Source organism: Heliangelus exortis, chromosome 9 (genome assembly GCF_036169615.1).
Source record: "Heliangelus exortis chromosome 9, bHelExo1.hap1, whole genome shotgun sequence".
In the NCBI taxonomy this organism is placed as follows: Eukaryota; Metazoa; Chordata; class Aves; order Apodiformes; family Trochilidae; genus Heliangelus; species Heliangelus exortis.
The window spans coordinates 4,372,947-4,394,973 of NC_092430.1; the positions used below are offsets into that span (position 1 = coordinate 4,372,947).

General features: G+C 39.5%; 1 protein-coding gene across 1 annotated transcript in view; it reads left to right on the forward strand.

Moving 5' to 3' along the window:
• COL4A4 (collagen type IV alpha 4 chain) overlaps positions 1 to 22,027 on the forward strand; it is a 63,922-nt gene that overhangs the window by 36,100 nt on the left and 5,795 nt on the right. Inside the window, exons 25-44 of the mRNA XM_071751759.1 lie at positions 67 to 250; positions 823 to 891; positions 1,961 to 2,065; positions 2,593 to 2,811; positions 3,709 to 3,870; positions 4,527 to 4,697; positions 5,551 to 5,694; positions 6,323 to 6,430; positions 6,687 to 6,865; positions 8,562 to 8,625; positions 10,045 to 10,119; positions 10,567 to 10,674; positions 11,010 to 11,117; positions 14,981 to 15,052; positions 15,823 to 15,951; positions 17,638 to 17,745; positions 18,632 to 18,787; positions 19,430 to 19,528; positions 19,835 to 19,843; positions 20,157 to 20,288. Coding sequence (XP_071607860.1) covers positions 67 to 250; positions 823 to 891; positions 1,961 to 2,065; positions 2,593 to 2,811; positions 3,709 to 3,870; positions 4,527 to 4,697; positions 5,551 to 5,694; positions 6,323 to 6,430; positions 6,687 to 6,865; positions 8,562 to 8,625; positions 10,045 to 10,119; positions 10,567 to 10,674; positions 11,010 to 11,117; positions 14,981 to 15,052; positions 15,823 to 15,951; positions 17,638 to 17,745; positions 18,632 to 18,787; positions 19,430 to 19,528; positions 19,835 to 19,843; positions 20,157 to 20,288 — 2,401 coding nt within the window. The remainder of the gene's footprint in view (positions 1 to 66; positions 251 to 822; positions 892 to 1,960; positions 2,066 to 2,592; positions 2,812 to 3,708; positions 3,871 to 4,526; positions 4,698 to 5,550; positions 5,695 to 6,322; positions 6,431 to 6,686; positions 6,866 to 8,561; positions 8,626 to 10,044; positions 10,120 to 10,566; positions 10,675 to 11,009; positions 11,118 to 14,980; positions 15,053 to 15,822; positions 15,952 to 17,637; positions 17,746 to 18,631; positions 18,788 to 19,429; positions 19,529 to 19,834; positions 19,844 to 20,156; positions 20,289 to 22,027) is intronic.

Sequence of the window (22,027 nt, forward strand, 5' to 3'; positions counted from 1 at the left end):
TTTTCATAATAAGAGAAAGGAAAGAAATTGTTATTTCTTACCTTTTTTTTTTTTTTTTTCCCTTAGGGTGATTCTGGAGTAGCACTGCCAGGTGATAAAGGATTTCCTGGGGTCCCAGGACTTCCTGGGGTAAAAGGACAGATGGGATTGCCTGGTTTGGGGTTCCCTGGCCCTCCAGGAGTCAGAGGTAGCCCTGGAGACTTTGGTGATACTGGTAGTGTTGGGCTACCTGGCCCAAAGGGCCAAAAAGGTAATTTTGAATATTTACATTAAGAAACAAATGAAAAATTTATGTTTAATAGCATCCATTACAGTTTCATATGTATTATAAACAGTTTATTAATTTAGGCTTAAAGTTAATTTATAAATTTATAGAGAAAAAATTTTGGCAAGCTCAGTGGTCATGTGAAATATGGCCTTTTGCAGCAGACACGAGTGAGGATATGAATTGCTTGGGGCCTTAAACTTGCAAAGTGCCACTTGCAGACTATCAGAGAAATTACTCCTTGAAGTAAAGAGTATTCCTTGAAGATTTGCAAGGCAAAACTTTTTTGCTAAAGGAGCAGGAAAATACAATTTGTACTTAAGGCTTGGTCTGTTTCCTTGGTTCTTAAAAAACCCTACCAAAAAAATAAATCTACTCTAAATATATTTTAAGATTGTCCACGAAACCTTAAGTAATGTGGAAATAACACTGTACATAAACAGTCCTTTTCTACCTTTGCATATCTGGTTGGCTCTTTCCATAAAAATATTACAGTAAATTTTTAGACTGCATTCATTCTAAAATGAAGCCACTTTTTTTCTCATGTCTTCCTCCAGGTGAGACTGTCTGCCTTACACCACCATACCCTGGAAATCCAGGTCCTCCAGGTTTTAAAGGTGTTCAAGGTATGTTTACAGATGGGACATTTTTTACTTTAATTGAAATGGCATTTTAAGAAGATACTAATTAAAAAAAGGAAGCAATCCTAAAAGATACACTATTCTAATTTTTCAGCAGATGCCTCTCAAACTTTAAAACTGCAAATACACAGGAATATACTCATCTAACAGAACTAAGGGCTAGACAACTGCAGTCAGGATGATCAAAGGGTTTGTGGGCTGCCTCCACAGAAATGAATAAGCAAAGGGAGCTTGAAACTCTGTCCTGTCTCAATTAAAATGCAGGGGAGTCTGGAAAGAATGGAGGTGGCTGGAGCTGGATAATAGCTAGAATATGTACATCTGAATATCAGAAAGAAAAAGGTGTGCAAGGCAAAGATGTTTTGCAAGTCTGTAATTCATAAAATAATACTGCTCCTGGCAAGATGCAGTTGAGACCTAAAATCTGAATACTTATTAACATTACTTCAACTTCTTTGACTTAATTTGAATTCAAAGAACTCAATTAGGAGCTGACAAAATGTGTCTTATGATCAGGTCCCAAACATTTGATAGGCCACAGAAAACCATGATCAGAACAAATGGAGATACAGGATTTTCAAGTTTCTGAATGTGGTATTACACAGCTCCCCAGCATCAGTATTGTGGGTGGTAGCCAAAATTTATAGAGACATGAAAGACCAGAGATTAGTGCATTGAGAGCTCCTCTGCACCATTCCAGAGGCAACCACAGAACAATATAAGAATTAGAGTTGAGACCTGTCATTCACTAGGTTAAATACTGCTGTCCTGTAACATTAAAATGTCACAGGATTTTTTCTTTCATTAATGTACTCTAGTGATTTGGAATCTGATTCTTACAGATGAAGGGAACAAGTAAATTTAGAAAGGAAGCAACCACAAACTAGGTTGTGACTTGGTTGGTGGCTCTTGCCCAAGACCTCAGAAGCAGATGAAATCTGCTTGTCTTCAAAATACATTAATTTGCATGGGGTAAAAATGCAATTATTATTTCCTTAGATAACACATTTTAGAGCTCTGTCAGGTTTTTTACATGATTTCTTTCTTTTTCCAGGACCTAAGGGTTTAAAAGGACTCCCTGGTCGTCCTGGACCAAGTGGATTTGATGGGCAGAAAGGCCATCGAGGCAGGCCAGGAGCAGGAATCCCTGGGCCTGAAGGTGAATTGTGCTTTTCTTAATCCAGGAGACCTGCTACTCAAGCTGTAAGGCACACATGCAGGGTCAGGTAGCTACCACACTACTGCAGAGTAAGCAGCACATTTCATGAAAGCTCTAATGGAAAAGGGATCTTTTCCAGTTTCCCTTTCTTTCCTCCAGCACTTCAGGTGCTGCACTAACCTAAATTATAGTGTCCAGAGAGGAAGCATTTTTAGAGAACTGAATAATTAGTGTCCTTTTAGCAAAGGGATTGAACTGGACAAGAGTGACAGTGACCAAGATAGATGCTGCCCCACAGAAAACTACTGTCACTTCCCACAGGAGTCATTACAGCCTTCAATTCTCATCTATCCTTAGCTGTGAATGAAAAACCTGTATGATGTTATTTCTCTTTGCAAAGTGATAATTCAGTTCTGGTTAAATTTGCGTTATAGTGTTCCACAGTTTGGGAAAAAACAAACCCCACCAAAAATCAACCAATAACTTCTGAATTATGCCCTATTTGAATTTAAAAATCCTATCAACAGGCTTTCGGGGACAAGCTGGTGATCCTGGTGATGAAGGTGAAAGAGGATTTGCAGTTGATGGTAAACATGGCCCTCCAGGTCCACCTGGCATAGATGGTCTGAAAGGTGTTCCAGGTGATACTACATATGGTCCTCCAGGAATCCCAGGAAACAGGGGACAGCCAGGACCCCCTGGGGCACAGGGAGCAAGGGGCGATCCAGGCATTCCTGGGCTTCGAGGTATGAGCCAGCTTTTATGAAACACTTCCATATGTTCAAAGGAGAAAACTCTGAGGAAATTCTGTCCTGATTCAGATAAAACTTACTTTGACTTGGATCCAAAATGCTGACAGTAAATGGTACACCCTATTTTTCCATAGATTTTTACAGTTAAGGTTGATCAGCCACTGAGGAACTTCGCAGGGAGAGGAAGATGCCTTTCCCCAGTGCATGGAGTAACAGTGCAGCTTCCTGTTCTTACTACTGTTAATTTTTGCCTCGTTTCAGTCAAAGGCAGAGCTGGAGGCCCTAAGCACAGATAGTCCCTGCCTCAGTCTGCTTACTCTAACCTGAAAAGAGGGGCAAGAGATAGGAGAACACTCAGGGAAAGAGGAGTGAATTTCTTTGCCAGGAGATACACAATAAAATCCTCAAAATCCTGGCCACTCCACTCCTCACCTCTGCAGGGGAGTTTTGCTGCAGATGCCTCCGCAGTGCCAATTCCTTCCCACTTCACAGCACATATTGGTCTTGCCTTTTATAGGGTTTCCATTTGCTCATCCCTAAGCACACACATCCACCCTTCTTTGCAGAGAACACCTGTAAAACTGACCCTAGTAGCTGGTGCAGGACAATGAGCTCCTCCAACTCTGCTCCTACACGTTAGAAATTGGCTTTTTGTGCCATAAAGTTGTCCTCTCCTATAGGTGAGAGATGAATTTGCATTTGTTTCTTAAAGAAGCTCTCCACAACAGCCAATTCAAGATTGCAGAAAAGTATCAGTCTTCATAAACTGTGCAAAAACTAGAGGATAAAGATATTACAATAACAATGTAAATTTTAAAATTATAATTAGGAATTCTGAGGGTTGGTGAGTAATGGAAATAAAACATTTCTACAATATTTCGTTGTTTCCAGGACAGCCTGGTACCCCAGGATTTCCAGGTGCCAAAGGTTTTAGAGGCCTAGAAGGTGATGTAGGAGCACCAGGCTGTCCAGGATTCCCAGGTCCACCATGTGACACAAGGATACCAGGGCCACCAGGGTTCAGAGGTGTCACAGGCTTGCCAGGACCTCAAGGTACACAACATCCAACAGGTTGCTTTGCACCTTTAACCTTTTCACATCTTTGCTAGCAGATTAAACACATGATTTTTGGGGCTGGCATGACAAATATTTCTATGGGAGATGTTCATTATTGAGGGTGTACATTATGTTTTACACATTTCTGTAAACTGAAGGAATGGATAACGTACACCTCAGATGTGTCCCAACTTTCCTTCCCTTCCCATACTGTTCCTTAACTGCCAAATCACTGTGTGTTTGCTTTTAGAAGAGTTAGAAACAGAGGAGTTAGAAACTGAGGAGTTCTCTTATTCTCTCTTACTCTGTTGTCCTTAACTGAGTCCTCTCATTACTCTGAAACTTTTATCTTCTTTGTTCTTAAACAGAAGTGTTATTTAGAGAGAGCTAGGGGACATATATCAAAACTATTCACTAATTAGTAGGGATTTTTCTCAAAGTGCTTCTACTGCTATGTCTATCACTAATGAAATACAAGAAAACAAGTATTCCAAGTGAAAATCTTAGGCAGATAGCAAAGATTCCAAGTTATTTTGACACGTTTGATGATATTCACATTTATACAAAAAATCAATCACTTTCTACTTTTTTACATCCAATTGCTGAACCCTTTTCCTGCATTTGCACACATAAATTAAAGATCTTTTTCTCAGGCTTACCAGGCTTCAAAGGTCAGAGGGGAGACAGGGGCCCAGCTGGGCCACCTGGCACCAAAGGTCTCAAAGGCTCTCCGGGCTCACAAGGTCTCCCAGGTCCTCCAGGCTCACAAGGACTTCCAGGACTTCCAGGCAGTAAAGGACCACCTGGTTTCCCAGGACAAACAGGTAAGTTAAACAGCCTGCAAACCACCTCATCTATAACTTCCTTGCAGAGCAAGATATTTGTACTTCTGTTAAAGTACTTTACAACCTCCTCCCTTTCCAGCTTCAAGGGCAAGACCCTGAATCCAGAAAGAGAGGCAATAGCAACATCATCCCTTGTTCTATCTCTTATAATAAAACCAAAGGGGGGGGGGAAAATAGTTGGATGCATCTTGGTTAACCCTGATACATTATGGTTGTTTTATAATGCTGACATATTTCCATGCATTAAATCCTGATTATTTGTATAGGTTATCCTTATATGCTATAATAGCAGCAATATACTTTTTATTACATCCAGACTTGACTGATTCAATTTGACAACATACTGATGAACAGGTGGAGAAATAGCTCCTCACTGTTTCTAATACTTATAAAAATGCAACCATGGTTCCAAATCATCACTGGCTAATGGGCAAAGGTTCTGAGTAAGTGTAGCAAAATTCTCTTCTCCTGTGTCTGTCATCTGGACAGTAGGAGTTGTGATTTCCAGTAGCAATATGCAAAATCTGGTGGCATCTTAGGCAATGCACTGTATTTAAGATGCACAGGGGCATAGCTGCTTTAGCAGTTAAGTGCAGACTAAAACTCTAGGGTGCTGCAGGAGGGAAAAGGAAGATATCTGCTTCAAGGTAATCTGGATTTCAAGACATGCTCTTGGCATGAGCCCATGTTCCAACTACTGGTTCTCTAGTTTTCTGGATTCTTCAAGAGTTCTCCTAAACTTCCTGTGCCTTTTGCTTTATAGTCTTCCTTAGAGTATGACAGCAATAGCATAGCAGACTGAATATGTAAATAAAGCATTTAATATTACCAGGAAGCAAAGGGATTCAAGGACCCCAAGGATTTCCAGGACTCCCAGGAACACAAGGCCCAATGGGAATCTCTGGCATGAAAGGTGAAGAAGGAAAAATGGGTTCACCTGGGCCTAGTGGAGAATGTGGGGATATGGGAATAAAAGGTTTGTAAAAAATCAATTTCACTCTTTAGTTATGTTATTGCCATGTTGAGTTTTGTTACTACTGTGCTAGGAATATATTTACTTTTTCATCTTGTTATAGGGGTATGTTCTGTTTTCAGAGATACTAAGTACTAAATCCAGTTGCTAATGCATAATGAAAAATAACTCAAAAATTAATCTTTCTCAGATCAATATGTGCATCAAAGAGTAAGATGACTTATTCATGCCTTGAATTTTGTCTTGTACACATCTTAAGCTTAATATTTTTCAAGTTTTCTATCACATTATCCGAGTTCTTCATTCTATGTAAACCATAGAAGAAATTCTCTTGCTAAATATTAATAGAGGAAAGAGAATAACCATCCCCAAGGTGCAATCACAGACAATACAATCACCCTTTCATATTCCAGACAAGCAGGGAATAATTCTGCTTTAACATCACCTGGGTAATACTGAATTAAGAAAAAGCAGGAGAAGGACACTAAATGCTGTTAGCAGTGAGCTTGCTGAAACAACTGAGATCTGCATTGGTAGTTGAAGGCTTTCTCTGTTAGGGAAGCCTTCACTAAAACTAAAATTAGCTTTCAGGATATGTGACTCAGAAGGATTCCATATGTTTGGTTCAAAGGTGACAGAGGGCCTCCAGGAGACAGTGGCTACCTTAGCATCCGTCTTGAGAAAGGACAGAAGGGGGAAGCAGGATCTCCTGGTGAGAATGGAATTAGAGGGGAAAGAGGTAAGTTCATAAAATAAAGCTCTGCACACATGCACATTGCTCTGACACCTTTCAGGGGTGCTTTCCACAGGTTTGGGTTTGTAGCTGCAGCAGCAGTCAGCAGCCTTACAGTGTTCATAGATTCTTGAAAGAGCTGCTTTCTTTGGACCATTACTAAGGCAATAGACAAAGCAAGAAGGCAAAGCCATATTCAAACCAAATGTCAAATAGTGGCTTGACTATGTTGGTCATTTTCTTGTTCTGCAATTAACTTCAGGTGAAAAAGGCAATGCTGGTTTCAGAGGCACCCCAGGACTACCAGGAAAGAATGGTGTCCCAGGACTGCCAGGTGACCACGGTGACACGGGACTGATGGGGTTTCCAGGATCACTGGGTTTCCCAGGACCAAAGGGCATTAAAGGAATTACAGGTTTTCAAGGACAGCCAGGTGACCAGGTAAATTAAAAGTGGGAGTGAAATATCCTGGACTTTGCAGTTATCTCCCTCCTCCCAGGAAAAATGATGAAGGGTACTGTATTATATTCTCCTTCTGAGAAGAGAGGATATAATAGAAAAGGTAAATTCCTTAATGCAACAGTTCAGTGATTTGATTACATTTTAGAAGGAACTGTATGTAGGCAAAGGGCTTCCCTCTTCTCTCCTAGCTGCATGTTGTAATTTTGTTATTTTGCCACTTGGTGGAAGTCTAGGCTGCAAAGCACTAAGAACTTGTGCAAAAAATGGACACACCATCAAGTCTAAGATTATTCCCAAGAATAAATTGACAGAGTTCACAAATTACTTCCTGCAGAGATCACCTTGAGTCCTGTGTCAAGTTCTGGGCCCCTCAGTTCAGGAAGGGTATCCAGGTCCTGGAGCAGGTCCAAAGGAGGCAACTGGGCTGGTGAAGGGACTTGAGCACAGATCCTGTGAGGAGAGGCTGAGGGAGCTGGGGGTGTTGAGGCTGGAGAAGAGGAGGCTCAGGGGAGACCTCATCACTCTCTACAACTCCCTGAAAGGAGGTTGGAGCCAGGGGGGGGTTGGGCTCTTTTCCCAGGCAACTCTCAGCAAGACAAGAGGGCACAAGAGGTCTCAAGTTGTGCCAGGGGAGGTTTAGGTTGGACATTAGAAAGAATTTCTTTCTGGAGAGGGTGATCAGCCATTGGAATGGGCTGCCCAGGGAAGGGGTGGATTCTCCATCCCTGGAGATATTTCAAAAGAGCCTGGATGTGGCACTCAGTGCCATGGGCTGGGAACCACGGGGGGAGTGGATCAAGGGCTGGACTTGGTGATCTCTGAGGTCCCTCCCAACCCAGATGATTCTATGATTCCATGATACTACAGCAGCAGCAGCACAAGTTTGAAATTCATATATAGCTGCTTCTTCATACCATGATGTGTGGAGAAGCCAAGCTAATAGGCAAGACAAACCAAGTCTTCTGTGCCCATAATAACAACTTGCACCAAACAGAACCCAGGCAAAAAATATTGCTCAAGAAAAAAACACACAACACTGGGTATATATCACATACGGATTTAAGGTAAAAATTCTTCCCTGCCTTGCATGCTAAGTAGACAGGCAGTGAGATTACATGCAGTGTGAAGTACAACTGTTTTTTGGGTAAAAGGGCATATCCTGGCTTGACTTGCCTTTTATCGTATTTCTTTGAAGAGATGATCTGTGTTTTGCTGAGTGTAGATCGTTATTGAAAGGGAAAAATACAGAGATCTTTAAATTTTTACTGTTCCCTCAAAATATTTCTAACAAACGTTTATAGCAAATTTTGGATAACATACAGCAATATTTGGTACATTTTTATAGTACCTTTAAAATCCAATTACTTAAGCCATCTGTAGGGAATATAAGCTGTTCAAGCCAAGAGTTAGCATAAACTGTAAAAGCAAAAATTCTCAAAGATTTGATTAGCAAGTCTCATCTACAGTTTCTCAGAAATGTTAATGGTCAGTGTTAGACATGTAACAAAGACAACAATGCTTTTCTGTTAAGCTTAAAATACAGTTTAGCTATTTATATTGATTGCTGGCCTGTTTACCATGTAAGAGAACCAAATGCTCTTACAGATCATTACTGCTACACATAAAATATATGAAACTTGTTTGTTTGTTTTGGTTTGTTTTGTTTTTAAATCAGGGTGATCTTGGCTTACCAGGAATCCCTGGAAATCCAGGACTGACTGGCCCAAAAGGATCTAAAGGTAATGAGTTTGTATAGATGTGCTTCTGAAAAGAGAATATTGTTAGCACATACGATAGTGTTCAGTACTCATTAGAGAAAACAGGACAAAAGTTTGAAACATCACTGTCATTAGAAACATGTCTGTCTTACCTGAAGGCAAAATTTGGACTTCAGTGTATTCCTTAACAGTTCATACCTTAAAAAGCAAGTCTTACTTATTTAGAAGATAAATTTGTGTCAGATTTCATGGAGTTCATATGCAAAAAGACCATTCACGGATCTGTAAAATTTGTTAAATCAAAGAAGAGAAAATGCAGTCATGGTATTATTGCATATCACTACACATATATAGAGAGTTTTTTACACATTCCAATGTGCTTTACAAATTTTTATGTCACTTACTTTCCAGTGTTTTCTAGGCTATGGTTTTTTTTATTCCTGCAACTTCTGAAACAAGACAGAATTCATACCCATGCATACAAAATTATTCAGTTGAAGATGAAGTTTTGCATATTGTTTTTTGTATAGGGGGATATTATTCTGGAAAAAAAACATCCTATAATATTTAGATTTTCGAAAATGTTTCTAAGAAATACAGGACTCTGTCATCCATGACATTCCAAATTTCATTGTTGCTAATAAATAATGAAACCAAACCATTTTCTGGGGAGAGGGGAAATAATTTTCTTACTAAAGTTTTCCATTACTTAAAAAAGTCAAAGCCTTTTCAGACAGGGAATTTATTCCCCCAAGAAAATCAAAGAACAATATTCAATATGAAGATTACTTGAAAACACTCTTACTGGAAAAGTTATCCTTAAAGCTAAAGCAGGAAATGGCCAGTAAAGGTGGGGATTGCTATGGCAGGGGATTTCCAGCAGCACTTAAACTTTCTATCTCCTCTTAACCATTCATAGCAAAATCAGACAATGAAGCTGGGGGCAGGATGAATTTGTACAGACAAAGTAAGGCAAAATTGTTCAAAAATAATTGATTCTGTGATAAATAGGAATTTCAGCAGGCAGAAAGAAGGTGTGCTGGCTTCAAGTCCCTAAAAAGCTCTTTCTGGTGAAATAGACTCACGTTGTATTGATTTTGCACAACCTCACAAACCTAAGGAACAAGTGCTCTTTGTTTGATGAAGTGTTCTAGGGAATTTACACAATGCCTTTTATTTTCAGTGTATGCTGTCAGTATATGCTGGGAAAGTTCTCATAATTTGGGGGGTTGTTGAATACTGCCAGGAGTCACAATAAACACAAACTGAGTTAGTAGATACTTGGCATGTGCCAAAGCATTTTTCATTCTGTTCTCTCTCTCCCTTCTATTGCTGTCAATATCCATGAGTAAATTATCTGATCTTACAAAACTGTCCAGCTTTGGTTTCTTTGGATGAAAACTGTACTTGTATGAAATGGAAGTCATTTTCCCTCAACAGGCAAGAGAGGTGACCCAACTCCTCTGCTTGGTACACATGGTCAGAAAGGGCCTTCTGGAGATCCAGGATCACCAGGTACCTCTGTATGATTAAAGAAAAAGATGGACCTAACTTATTTTCATTAAATTTTCTTAATGAAGAGGGAGTGTTGCTTCCTGTGCACATGGAGCTGTATTTTCTGTAGTTACAAACCCAGGGACTGGAGAGGCATCAGTGTGCAATACTGCTGCCACAAACACAGGAGACAGAGTCTACTAATTTCTAGTACAGCACCTATGAACTTAACAAAACTTACCAGAATAAAACCTGGCTTGGCTATAGCTCTGATCTTCCAGGTATCACCAGAGGGATGAGTATAATTTCTTGCTAATAAAGAGATGCAAGAATCTGAAGTATATAAAATCCTTTTCTCTACTGAACTTTTGTATTTTTAAACTTATCATGAGATGAAGAGCTGGCATCTCTAAAACAAATTAATTGTAGGTTTTCATTGTTTATTTTTTTTTTTTTTTTTTCTTTTAGGACTCTCTGGATTCCCAGGAGAGAAGGGTTCACCAGGTATCCAAGGGCAACCTGGAAGACCAGGATCCAAGGGTGACCCTGGATCTCCAGGAACACCTGGGTTTCCAGGTAATGCCAAAGTTGAAAAAGTAGTGCTATGTAACAGCTCAAAAGAGATAATGGAACAGGAAAATGCATCTGAGGATAAACCTCTTTGGAAGAGGCTAGAGAAATCAGAGGTCATACAAAGGCTTGCATTGAAAGCTATTCCAATACCTAAAGAGATCAGCAATAGTCTGCTCAGTCTCACTGAGCCAGATCTATCAGTTTTTCATAAATTCCCACACACTTTCAGGTACCTTGATTAACTCAGTGTGCTGCATAGCATGAATTTAAAAAAACAAGTAAAAACACTCAGTGTAAGACATTGTTATATCCATGGATTATTTTTTTTACACTCTCAGGAGCTACAGGTCCTCAGGGATTGCCAGGAGAACCTGGAGAAAAAGGGAAACGTGGAATTTCAGGACCTCCAGGATTGCAAGGATTAGCTGGACCTCAAGGCAGAAAAGGTAAAGAGTATGGAGCACAGTTTTACTGGCAACATAACAGCAGTGAAAATTATGTTGTAGTAGTGAGCATGATTTTGAATCTGTACTCTTGAACTGCAAGGAGAATGAAGCCATTTCCCATCACCTTTGAAAAGTAGCATAAATGCTACACCACAAAACTGAGCTACACTCTAAAATGAGTTGGGTAGAAAGAGCATTCTGGTTCAGCTGATGAAACTGATAGCAAAAGTTCAGGAAAGAAAAGGACTTCACAGTAAATCAGATGTTTCACTCACTTCAATTTTGCTGCCTTCTACCTTTTCACCATAGAGTGCCACTGTTACTCTACAAAACAAGCTGATTGCTATGGACAGGTTTTGGGGTTTTTTTTGATTTAACAAATTGTGCTAAGATAGCTTGGGTTGCATTTTGTTTTGTTTTCTCCAAAACCTAATTTTTGGTGGATTTAATGTAGAAATATTTACTCCAAATCCTAGCTTACATTTCTTGCAGTGATTGTTATGTATAGATTGAATAGCAGTTAATCTATACAGTTGTTTTTGTTGAAGAATACTATTGATTTTTACTATACTCAAAATGATATATTGAAATTATAAGTTACATTAATGCTTCAGAAAGAAGAGTAATCAACTATGTATTTTGTATCCTGTGTGTTATATTGTGCATTATAACTGGTTCCTGGACAGGAAGAGTAATATCAGTGACCCATAAACACAAATCACTGTAAAGTAACACTTGGGGCTCTGATAAATGGCTAAAGAGGACAACAGATTCACCTTTCAAATTCAGCCTAAGGAAAAAATGAAAAGGTTTATAAGAACCTTCTGACAATTTAAACAGAAAATGGAAAACATTTTTGATTGCTTGCAGTAAATAAGTGGTGCTGATTTGAGCTGTCATGACAGACTCCTTGTTGGTGCATAATCTCCAAGAGAACATGTAATTGGAGCAAACTGTATTTGCTGTAAAAAAAAAAAAAAAAAAAAAAAAAGAGAGAGAGGCAGAGATCTGCAGCGACAGAGATGTCTAAATTGAGAGGAGGGAAAGAATAAAACCAGTCTTCCTTCACTGAAAACTTCTCAGTAGCAGATGGACTCTCTGCCTCTTGTTTTAAGTGTAGGACATTTCTTCCCCATAGTGTGCAGAAGTTATCCCAAGTCCTGCACTGAAAATGCCACAAATTAACACACAAGCTGCAGAGGGAAAAGTTTGGTTCCAAGTCATTAGAGACCAACTTGTCTGCTAAGCCTCAGGGCTCTCTATATTGCCAGGATGGGTGAAAAGAAGATTAACACCTTTGAAAATATACACAGTAATGAACACTGAATGGGATTTCTGTGCCAGTTCAACAGGAGAATATAGATGGTAATGCAATTTTCAGTAAGTACTGCTGCAAGCATTAGAGATGAAATGGTTAATTGGCTGTTCATAGATAAGTATATGACCTTATTATTCTAATTGCTTCTCATTTACATTAAATGACTTGTGCCTCAAGATGTAAAAAAAAAAATTAGTTAACCAACATCTACACAAGTATAATCACATTTTCTTTATTACAGAGATAGTTTTACTAGTTAAGAGCTTAGTCTGGCAAGCCTCACTTGTGTGAGCAATCCTTGATGAATCAAGTAATATTAAGGACATCAGCAAAGTCACTTTTGAATAGAAACTGAATTGGGCTGTAAAATAGAGAAACAGTGGTTCATACACAGGTCAGCCAATTCAGCTGTACCTAGAAATATGGAACTATAGCAATCCAAAAATGTACAATTACATGTGCTGATTTTACAATGGATTGTTGGGAAATATATCAGAAATTCCCTGGAAAGCAAGTATACCAAGCCATCAGCCTTGACTGTATGAGCTAAAGATGAAAGAAGTTTTAAATGGCATCCTAGGTGCCAAAAATCATTAGGAGTTCATAATTTTTAAATACCATTGTTAAATTCCCCAAATTGTCATGCAACTCTTACATAAATTTGAAAATGGTAACATGTCCAAAGCAGAAGCAGGCTACAAAAAGCAGGACTGAAACTTAAAATGTCATGAAAAGTTAAAGAGCACTTTAATTAAGGGCATAGAAGATATTACAGGTTGGATTATTGGTATCCCATGTTATAAAGGGGATTACATAAGAGACTATGTTATCAATGTCATGCAGGTTTTCAAACCATCTTCTGGATTGAAAATTTTTCCAGACTAGTGTTTGCTACAGGCTGGATATTTTTTTCCCCTTTCATTTAATTCTTTTGTTAAATTTTGACTAAAATAATTCTGTTTCTGAGAAGAAAGCAATGGGATTATTATTTTTGGTGTGTCTGTCGGGGAACTCCATTGCCCTTTTATTTTTCTTTTCTCAGATGACCCAGCTTTGAACTGGGACCTTTAAATCTAGCAGGTGAAGGAGCTGATGACCACCATATAAATGTAAAAAAAAAAAAAAAAAAAAAGAAAAAAAATCTATTCATGTGTGTGTATATATATATATATAGATATATATATATATAAAAATTGTCTCATGATTCATGCTCTAGATATACAGCAGACTTGTGTGCTGCAGGACATGCTGGGATGGAGCAAAAGAACTGAAACAGAGCACCTACATCTTCTGTGCCAGGAAATAGCTAGACAGTGAAATGGAGAGACAGACAGAATAATTCTGACTTGTGGAAAAAATGCAACAAAATTGGACTGGGAATCCTTCATGGCAGGGAGAAGAGCTGGTAAGGAAGGAAATTAGGTAGAGATAAGCAGCAAAGGTAGTAAAGGGGAAAGAGCATGCACTGACAGTATTGTTCAGCTTCTTGATGATCAGCATCTGCTCTAACATGACACACTCAAGAAGAATCTCAAGTCTATTCCTCTGTCTGAATCCTCTTTGAAACCTGTTACCAGTGACCCGTCAGTTTTGCCAGGTCTGCTCCTGCCTTCCATAAGCATGGTCTTTGCTTTTGATAATTAATCTGTACAATTCAGGAAACTATGAAGTGCTAATCACATGGACCTATTCTTACCCTCTATTATGAATAAACATTCTGAGGCAACTTTTAGATCAACTTTAAGAAATAATTTTAAAATGCCATCTATGTTTTCACCATTTGTGTTTTTGCAACTTTTGTTAAAAAGAGCAGAGATTATAAAGCAGAAGTTACATCTGACTACTGTGAAGACTCAGCCTGTGATGTAGTCATCCAGTGAACATGACCAGTGACAGAGCTGCTGTTTACAATCACATTTCAGCATAAGTCTCAATTACCAATTTCTTGTTTTCAAAGATGTTGTGCTGTTCAGTTTAAAGAATTCTCATAATGCAAGCAATTCCTGTTTCCTTGTGTGGAATCTGCAGGACCAGAGAAAAAAAAGCTAGGTGAAAATTTAGTTTCCTTCTAGTGCAGCTACACTGAATTGCATGAATATTTGGAACAGAAACTGTAGAGAAGTTTCAACTTTAAAGTTATTTTACATAGAGCCTGCATCCCAGTCAGCTGGTCAGGCAGTGATAACACCGAAAACTCTGAACTAGTTAACCAAATGTAGCAATAATAGTCCAGCCACAGCCACACCACACTGAGCTTCCTGTTGCTAGCTGCAGTATGGAAACACCTGATGGATTAAAAGGTATTTTTTCTGATTGCTTTGGTGTGAAACTGGATTATGATTACTATTTTCAGATTTTTCACATTTTGCATTCAAAGAATTCTGCACTCAGGTGCAGTAGGATCTCATCTTCAGTAGCCAATAGGAATAAAATTCATCAAAGACTATCTTGATCCCAAATGTGGTGGTAGAAAAAAAAAAAAAAATCACTTTCAAATGTGACTTTAAAGCATTATTGACACCTAGACATGCTTGTAATACCTCAGGTCTTCCTGGACCCCCCGGGCTGGATGGCTTGGATGGACTGAAAGGCCAAAAAGGTTCTGCAGGAGCTCCAGGTAACAAAGGGAAATAGCTATGTGGAACAGAAAACCTTCTCCTAAATGATTACATGAAATGATGCATGTTATTTTGACACTTGCCTTGCCCAAAAGAGATCATTAAGGCTCAGACTGAATTTTCAAACAGAATCTGAGGTATGCCTGCTCACACACCTGCAGTTATTTGTGGAGAAAACATTCAAACTTCCATTACTCGCATAGTTTAGTTGGAACTTTTCAAAGTTCCTGTTTATAAAATGAAAATGTTCAGTGCACATGATTGATAGTAAAGCCAAGCCTTCATGGTTTTTATGTGTAAAAGATTATCAAATTAAAAAGGAGACTTATGAAACCCCAGCCCCGCTGAAGTTCGTGGGAGTCATGCCACAAATTTAAGAGGAACCTGGATTTCACTCATGCTGATCTATTTACAACTTTTAAAGGTGATTTTGGAGCAGTATTAAAAACAGTGCTCACCAGCTAGCTAGAGATTACAAATTTATGGTGATTCAAAATTAAGTTTAGGTGATGCAGTTAATATTTCAAGTTCCAGACAGTAATGAAGCCATATACAATAGCCCCTGAAGAAGAGCATTAAGGCACTTTCTTTGAAAGTGATGAATTAGGGCCAGATTCAACAAAACTCTGTTCAGCTTCCAAGAGAGAACTAGAAAAATAGCACTAGGCAACCCCTACAAGGAGGAACATCTGCAGCTGGTATTTCTATTCTGCACATCTGCATTTGTACTCACTGTAAGCTCTTTGTACATCATTGTTTTCCTATAAAGGTCAAAGTGAAACAGGGCCTCCAGGATACCCAGGAGAACTTGGACCAAAAGGAGACAGAGGTGAACCCGGATGGCCTGGTATTTCTATTCCAGGTCCCCCTGGAGAAAGGGGATTCCCAGGATTCCCAGGTAAGAAAGGGTTTTCTCCTTAGTGGTGCCCCATAGAGTGGAAATGGAGGGTTCTTCCTCCAACACGCCCAGAGGATTCCCTCCCTAAAAACATTTCTGTTGCAATAACATTCTAATGTTTCCTGAGTAGATACAGGGACCCCAGCATTCCTAGTTTATTATGTTACAGGAGAGGAGAGGAAAGAATGAGAATAGAAAATTATAGACTTGGACAGACTCGGGGAACTTCTTAGGTGGTCTTGCCCCTTGGGAAGAAATTCCTGAAGAAAAGGAATGCAGGAGAGCTGGTAGTCAGAGAAATAGAGTAAATCTATCAGCAATTCTGATGTAAATGCAAGATGGAGCTGTATCACAAGATTGCTGTTATTATTTAAGAGCCTTGGTGGTACAGGAATAACATAGAAATAGGAATAAGCAAGTGTTTGGGGAGGGCCACTAAGAAGGTGAAGAGACTGGAACATCTGACATTTGAGGAGAGGCTGGGGGAGGAGGAAGTGCAGAAGAGAAGACTCAGGGAGGTTTTTTCAGTGTCCAGGTACCTGATGGGAGGACACAAAGGCAGAGTCCTCATAGGGGTATTCAGTGACAGGACAAGAGGCAATGGGCACAAGCTGATAAATGGGAAATTCTACTTAAATGTAAGGAAAATTTTTGATTTACCTGTGACAGTGATTGAACGTGGGAACAAGCTGCCCAAAGAAGTTGTGGAGTGTCTGTCCTTGGAGGTAGGGAGGACAAGAAAGTCCCCAGTAGCCAATTCAGGTGTCAGCAATTTTGTGATTATGAAATTGCATGTAACACATAACACACAGCAGGAAAAAAAGCAGAAATTCTGATGAGGTGAATTATTCTAAGATTAAAACTGTAATTTTCTCAGTTCACTTACTAGCTCTTGAACTGGGGGGAGTCACAGAGTGGCACTATTGAGGAAAAAAGGAAAGAGTTTGGTTCCAAGATGTATTAACACTGCTTGACTTAGGATGAGCAAGTCCTCCTGTGCCAAACTGTGTCCAGTATTTGTGAGAACTCACTGGAGAGTAAATGTAGTTGAAAAAAAAGACCAAAGAAACTAGAATTGGGGCTTTTTGGCTGAAAAGAGAAGGCAACAGAGAGCAACATGTGCTGACAAGCTGCAACTATTCAAAAGTGTTATGCAGAGGATAATAACCTGTAACTCCTTCTGCCTGTCACTTACTAGAGCATCAATGTGCTATTTTGCAAAAACCTAGATTAAAAATTAGGGAAAAAATACATTTTAGGCTAGTAAACTAATCTTGTTCACTGAGGTTTTTAGGAAACAGCTGAACTCAATTTTGCTGGAAACAATTTCTGAATATTTAATCTTGTGCCAGGCAGAATCATTCTATAGTCCCCACTCATCTTAGATTTATACCATTTCTACCATCTTTAGGATTCAGGAGATGGTTGATATTTGTGGCAATCTGCCAACGGGTGATAGTGCATTCTTTAGTTTAAGTAGATTTTATGGAAATAACTTAAAATTTGTAAAGATAACAAACAAGATGTCTCCATTAGCCTAATCCCTGGTATGTTCAGTACACAAGTGAGAGCATACATTCCCTCCATGACATCACATGTCAGCTTTCTTTTTGTTAGTAACTTACTTCTGTAACCTAAAAAAACTCAGGTTTTTGGTTTTGTTTTTTGTAAAATGTGATCCCTTAGGTAGAAGAGGACCTGTTGGACCCACTGGACCTACGGGAAGATCTCCTGACAGTGCTTCTCCTGGTCCTCCAGGTGATCAAGGACCACCTGGATTAGATGGCATCAGAGGTATTAAAGCCAAAAGTACAAATTTTATCATGTAAAAATCCCCTCTGGGGCTACCAGGAGTCACTGTGTTGACTGTCTGTGAAACAAGAAAAAAAAAAGTGTAGGGAACAATGAAACCAGCCAATACTTCAGTGGATACACAGAGAACTGAACACTGGGGAGATCACCACAGCAGCTTCTGGGCCCCTATGGTGATTCCAAACAAGTCCTGCTGCTACAGCATCTCCATTTCCACAGAACAAAAAAACCCCAACAAAACCTGGCCTCTGTTTCTAGCAAGAAGGATAAAACACATTGCTCAGGGCACTGCCATTGTTGGTAAACCCACAAAGAGTTTTCCAATCTAAATCCAGATGTGGAAAAGCTAACTCTGGCAACTCTTTTGTAAGCATCTATGTAGCCCTGGCTTCTCTTACAGGCACGGATTGCCAAGGGATCCAGTCAATTCCTGTAAATTTTGGTCCTCAAATGAAGCCCTTCCAACTTGTTCTGACTCCTTAAGTACTACCTGAGCCCTTCCTTCCCCTGTATGGGGGCTTACTTCCTATTGGGAAATAGGTGATGGAGCTGGGAAGGGCAAGCAACACTTCAATAAGCACAGAGGAACAATGTCTCAGTGCACATAACATTAACTTGCTGCCTTTTGCTTGCCTTGCAAAAAGCTGTGTATTCTGGGGGAGCTATTCCTATTACTGCTCTTCCTTAAAATGCCCTAGACAAACTCTAATGCTACTATTTCCAAAGGCAAGACTACTGCCCTGTCCTACACCCCAGAAAAAAAAACAAAAGCCAAACCAAATGCCAGAAGCAGAACAGCTACTGGAACATGGCTATTTTTAGATGTTTATGCTTCGTGCATATATTAAGAACAGTTCTTTTACCACAGGTCACCCTGGGAATCCTGGTCCTCCTGGAGAGACTGTCTTTGTGCCAGGAGATCCAGGTGATACTGGTATTCAAGGATCACCAGGAAATCCTGGGCAGCGAGGGCAACGAGGAGCTAGAGGTCCTCCAGGAAACCCAGGAAGAGGAGGCCCAAAGGGTATGATCTGCAATACTTTAACTATACATTTATGTCCATCCCTATGGAACTGAGCCCTGAGCACAACTGATTGGCACTGGAGACTGAGCCAGACAGAAATAGGCACTCACCTTCAGGTAAGATAGGGCTGGAGTAGAGTGGAGCCAGATTCTCTGCATCCAACAACTTGCTGGAAGACTCTCCAACCAACCTGAGAATTTGGGAGTAAAATTTTTGACTCTGCCAGATAAAGCAAACCTTGACATCTCTGCAGAAGTCTTGGAAAGCTATGGAAGGTGCAGTTGTGTTTGAACACAGCCTCAAGTCTATACCATGTCAGTACCTTTTGGGCTTTTGACAGTGCCTTTAGTTTGAAAAGCAGGATGTAGATACTCTCTTTCCTTCACATCCTGTAGAGAAGTCCTACCTACACCAATCCCTTCCTATCTATTAAAAAAAAAAAAAGTCACACCTTCTAATTGAGTTCAAATCCAGTTCAAGACCAAGGAGAGAAGAGGAAAAGCTGTGGTTTTTTTCTAAGAGACAATAGAGTTGAACTGTCACAAGCATTTTTTTTTTTTGTGACTCAAGCAGACAAGACTTAATCTTATTTATGTGTACACCTTACAACTGCACGTAGTGACACAACTGTTTTCTTTCCAGGTCCAATGGGAATCCATGGCCCACAGGGCCCACCTGGTGCTCCAGGACAACCAGGAGACCAAGGTCTCCAAGGCAGACCTGGTCCCAGAGGTCCCACAGGTACTCATGAACCTGTTCCTCACTGACACTCAATTGTAACCACGATCTTTCTATTCAGATGTCATCTTAGTATGTGTACTTACATATAAAACAATTTAAACAAGCTCAGAAAAAAAAAAAACCAACAACTTGATTTCTCATTTGAGTTGTGCAAAAATTTCTAAACTTTGTATTTGTTTCTAGTGTCATGCTATGTAAATGACTGCAGTTCTCATTCCATTCTTTCCTCTGATTTACATGCCTGAAACGTGTTTCCACCTGCACCACAATGGCTACAATCTGGTTTTCATTTTTAAAATCTTCCAGGTTTCATAGGTAAGTTCATGACTCTTTATTATTGTTCTTTTCATGTGGGCTTCCTTCTATATAGATCCATTCCACCCTTAACAGAAGGCATTCTTGGCTTGGCTGCTGGAGTAGTGGATACTGCTGCTACAGTATAGTTCTAGTAGATTTTTCCCATAAAAAGCTGGCACTTCAAAGCAGACAAATATCATGGTAATGCTACACTGAGGTGCCTAATGAAAGATGCCAATTACACTTGTAAAATACTTTTGTTGTGCTTGTTTTTCACATGAAAGCTGTAAACCAATCTTCTGTCTAATTTAGTTCAATTTACATGTTCTAGGTGACCCTGGTGAACCAGGAAAAAGAGATGATTCATGCCCTGCAATCCCTGGACCTCCTGGGGAAGCAGGACAAAGAGGACATGATGGCTCTGTAGGATTACCAGGGCCAATTGGCCACCCTGGACCCCAAGGTAATCTTGTGTTTTGAGAGCTTGGATGTCTCTTTCATCTAGGTAGACAACAAATGGAAAAGATTCAGAGTATCACTCTTACTTCTCTATTTTTCACCCTGTCTCCTCCTTTTAAACACCAGCAGTGTCCAGAAACCTGCAGTGCTGAAGGTGATGAATCAGGCTACAGGAGGTTGCCCACACTGCACTCCCTCTTCCTAGGCCAGGGAGGGCACAAGCATCATGCACCCTTGAGAAAATAATTCTTCAGAGTTTTTCCTTTTTACCAACAAATGAAAAAGCAGTGCCTTAGACCACTCCTATGGTTCTGATTGGAAGATGTTAAAAAATACATGTGCTTTAAAATTTAGCAGTAATAATCACAAAGCTCAGCTAACTAAAATCCTAAAAGGACACTGAAGTCAGGGAGGTGGCTACCATGGCATTTTTTTACCTATGAGAACATAAAGAAGTTACCACAGGAAAAACTAGCCAAAGAGAGCTTAAAATAAATTATAAAAGCCTGAAACATTCTGATAAGTAAGAAAACAAGGGTCATGCTGGTACTGATGATTCCAACAGTGGCTGTCTTCATGGAAATACAGTCTAACATATCTGTACAGCATCTGCAGTTTAGGTTGTGTCTTTAGATAGTGGAATCCCTACTTGGGAAACCCAAGTTTATTGTGGTGGCTGCACTGGAGATTCAGTGGATCTCACCAGAGAAATAAAAACATCCGTGATTTTGTCCCAGTTGTTGTCATTCCCCTCATGACAGTGCACACAGGGCAATTTTCAGCAAATGATCTAGTTTTACACATCTTAATTGATTTGCCAACTAGAAGGTTTTTCTGAGGTTGAATTACTGTGTTTCCATTTTATAGAGTATTAAAACAGCTTCTGTAAAACCAGACAATACAATGATACTGGCAGTGGATTTATGAAAGAAATAACACTTTTCCTTTCATTGAGATAGCAGAATTCCAGTTTTCTTCTGGCTTGGAAGGCAAACTGGAGGTTTTACTGACAAAAACAATATATATTACTAAAACTTTGGTATACTTGAGCTTTGCAAAATAAGGATGCAGCCAACATTAAAAAGCTGTTAAATTGTTTTGACTGGTTTCAGTTTTTAGTGTATCTAGTAAAAAGTAGCATTGACAAATTTTGGATGTTGTGAGACAACCCTGAATTACTCAGCCTGCAGGTTAAGCAGCAAAATTTGCAAGGAATGCATCACACACCATTAATGAGAACCAACTGTAGTACTAGAGAAAAACTGCTTATTACTAAAAGAGAAGCAACACTGCTGAGTTAAGCAATACCTGACAAGTGTAATTTCATTCAGTTCTGGTTATGCTTAAAGTTGCCAGTGAAAGGACCAGCACTGGCTGTGCCATCTCTACAAACCTATCTTTTACTTTCATGGTCACACCTCATCATCTGCTAATGTATAAAAATGCATCTACATGTAAGATATATAAAAAGGAGAGGCTGCCAGGAGCCTAAAATCCACCCTGAGTTTACTCCAGTATAGGCTTTACTTCACAGGAAATTCAGTACATGTTTAAAGTCTTGGCTGAATTGGATCCTAAAAATGAGGACCTGATAAAGGATGAGTTATAGCTCATTACACAGCTTAGACACTGGTGGCAATTCTGCAAGAGGCTTGTCATGAATATGTTTGTTACTGGCTTGATTTCAACTGTAAATCACACAAGCTCTGCAGAGAGGACACAGAACCTTACCAGCAGTTGCTG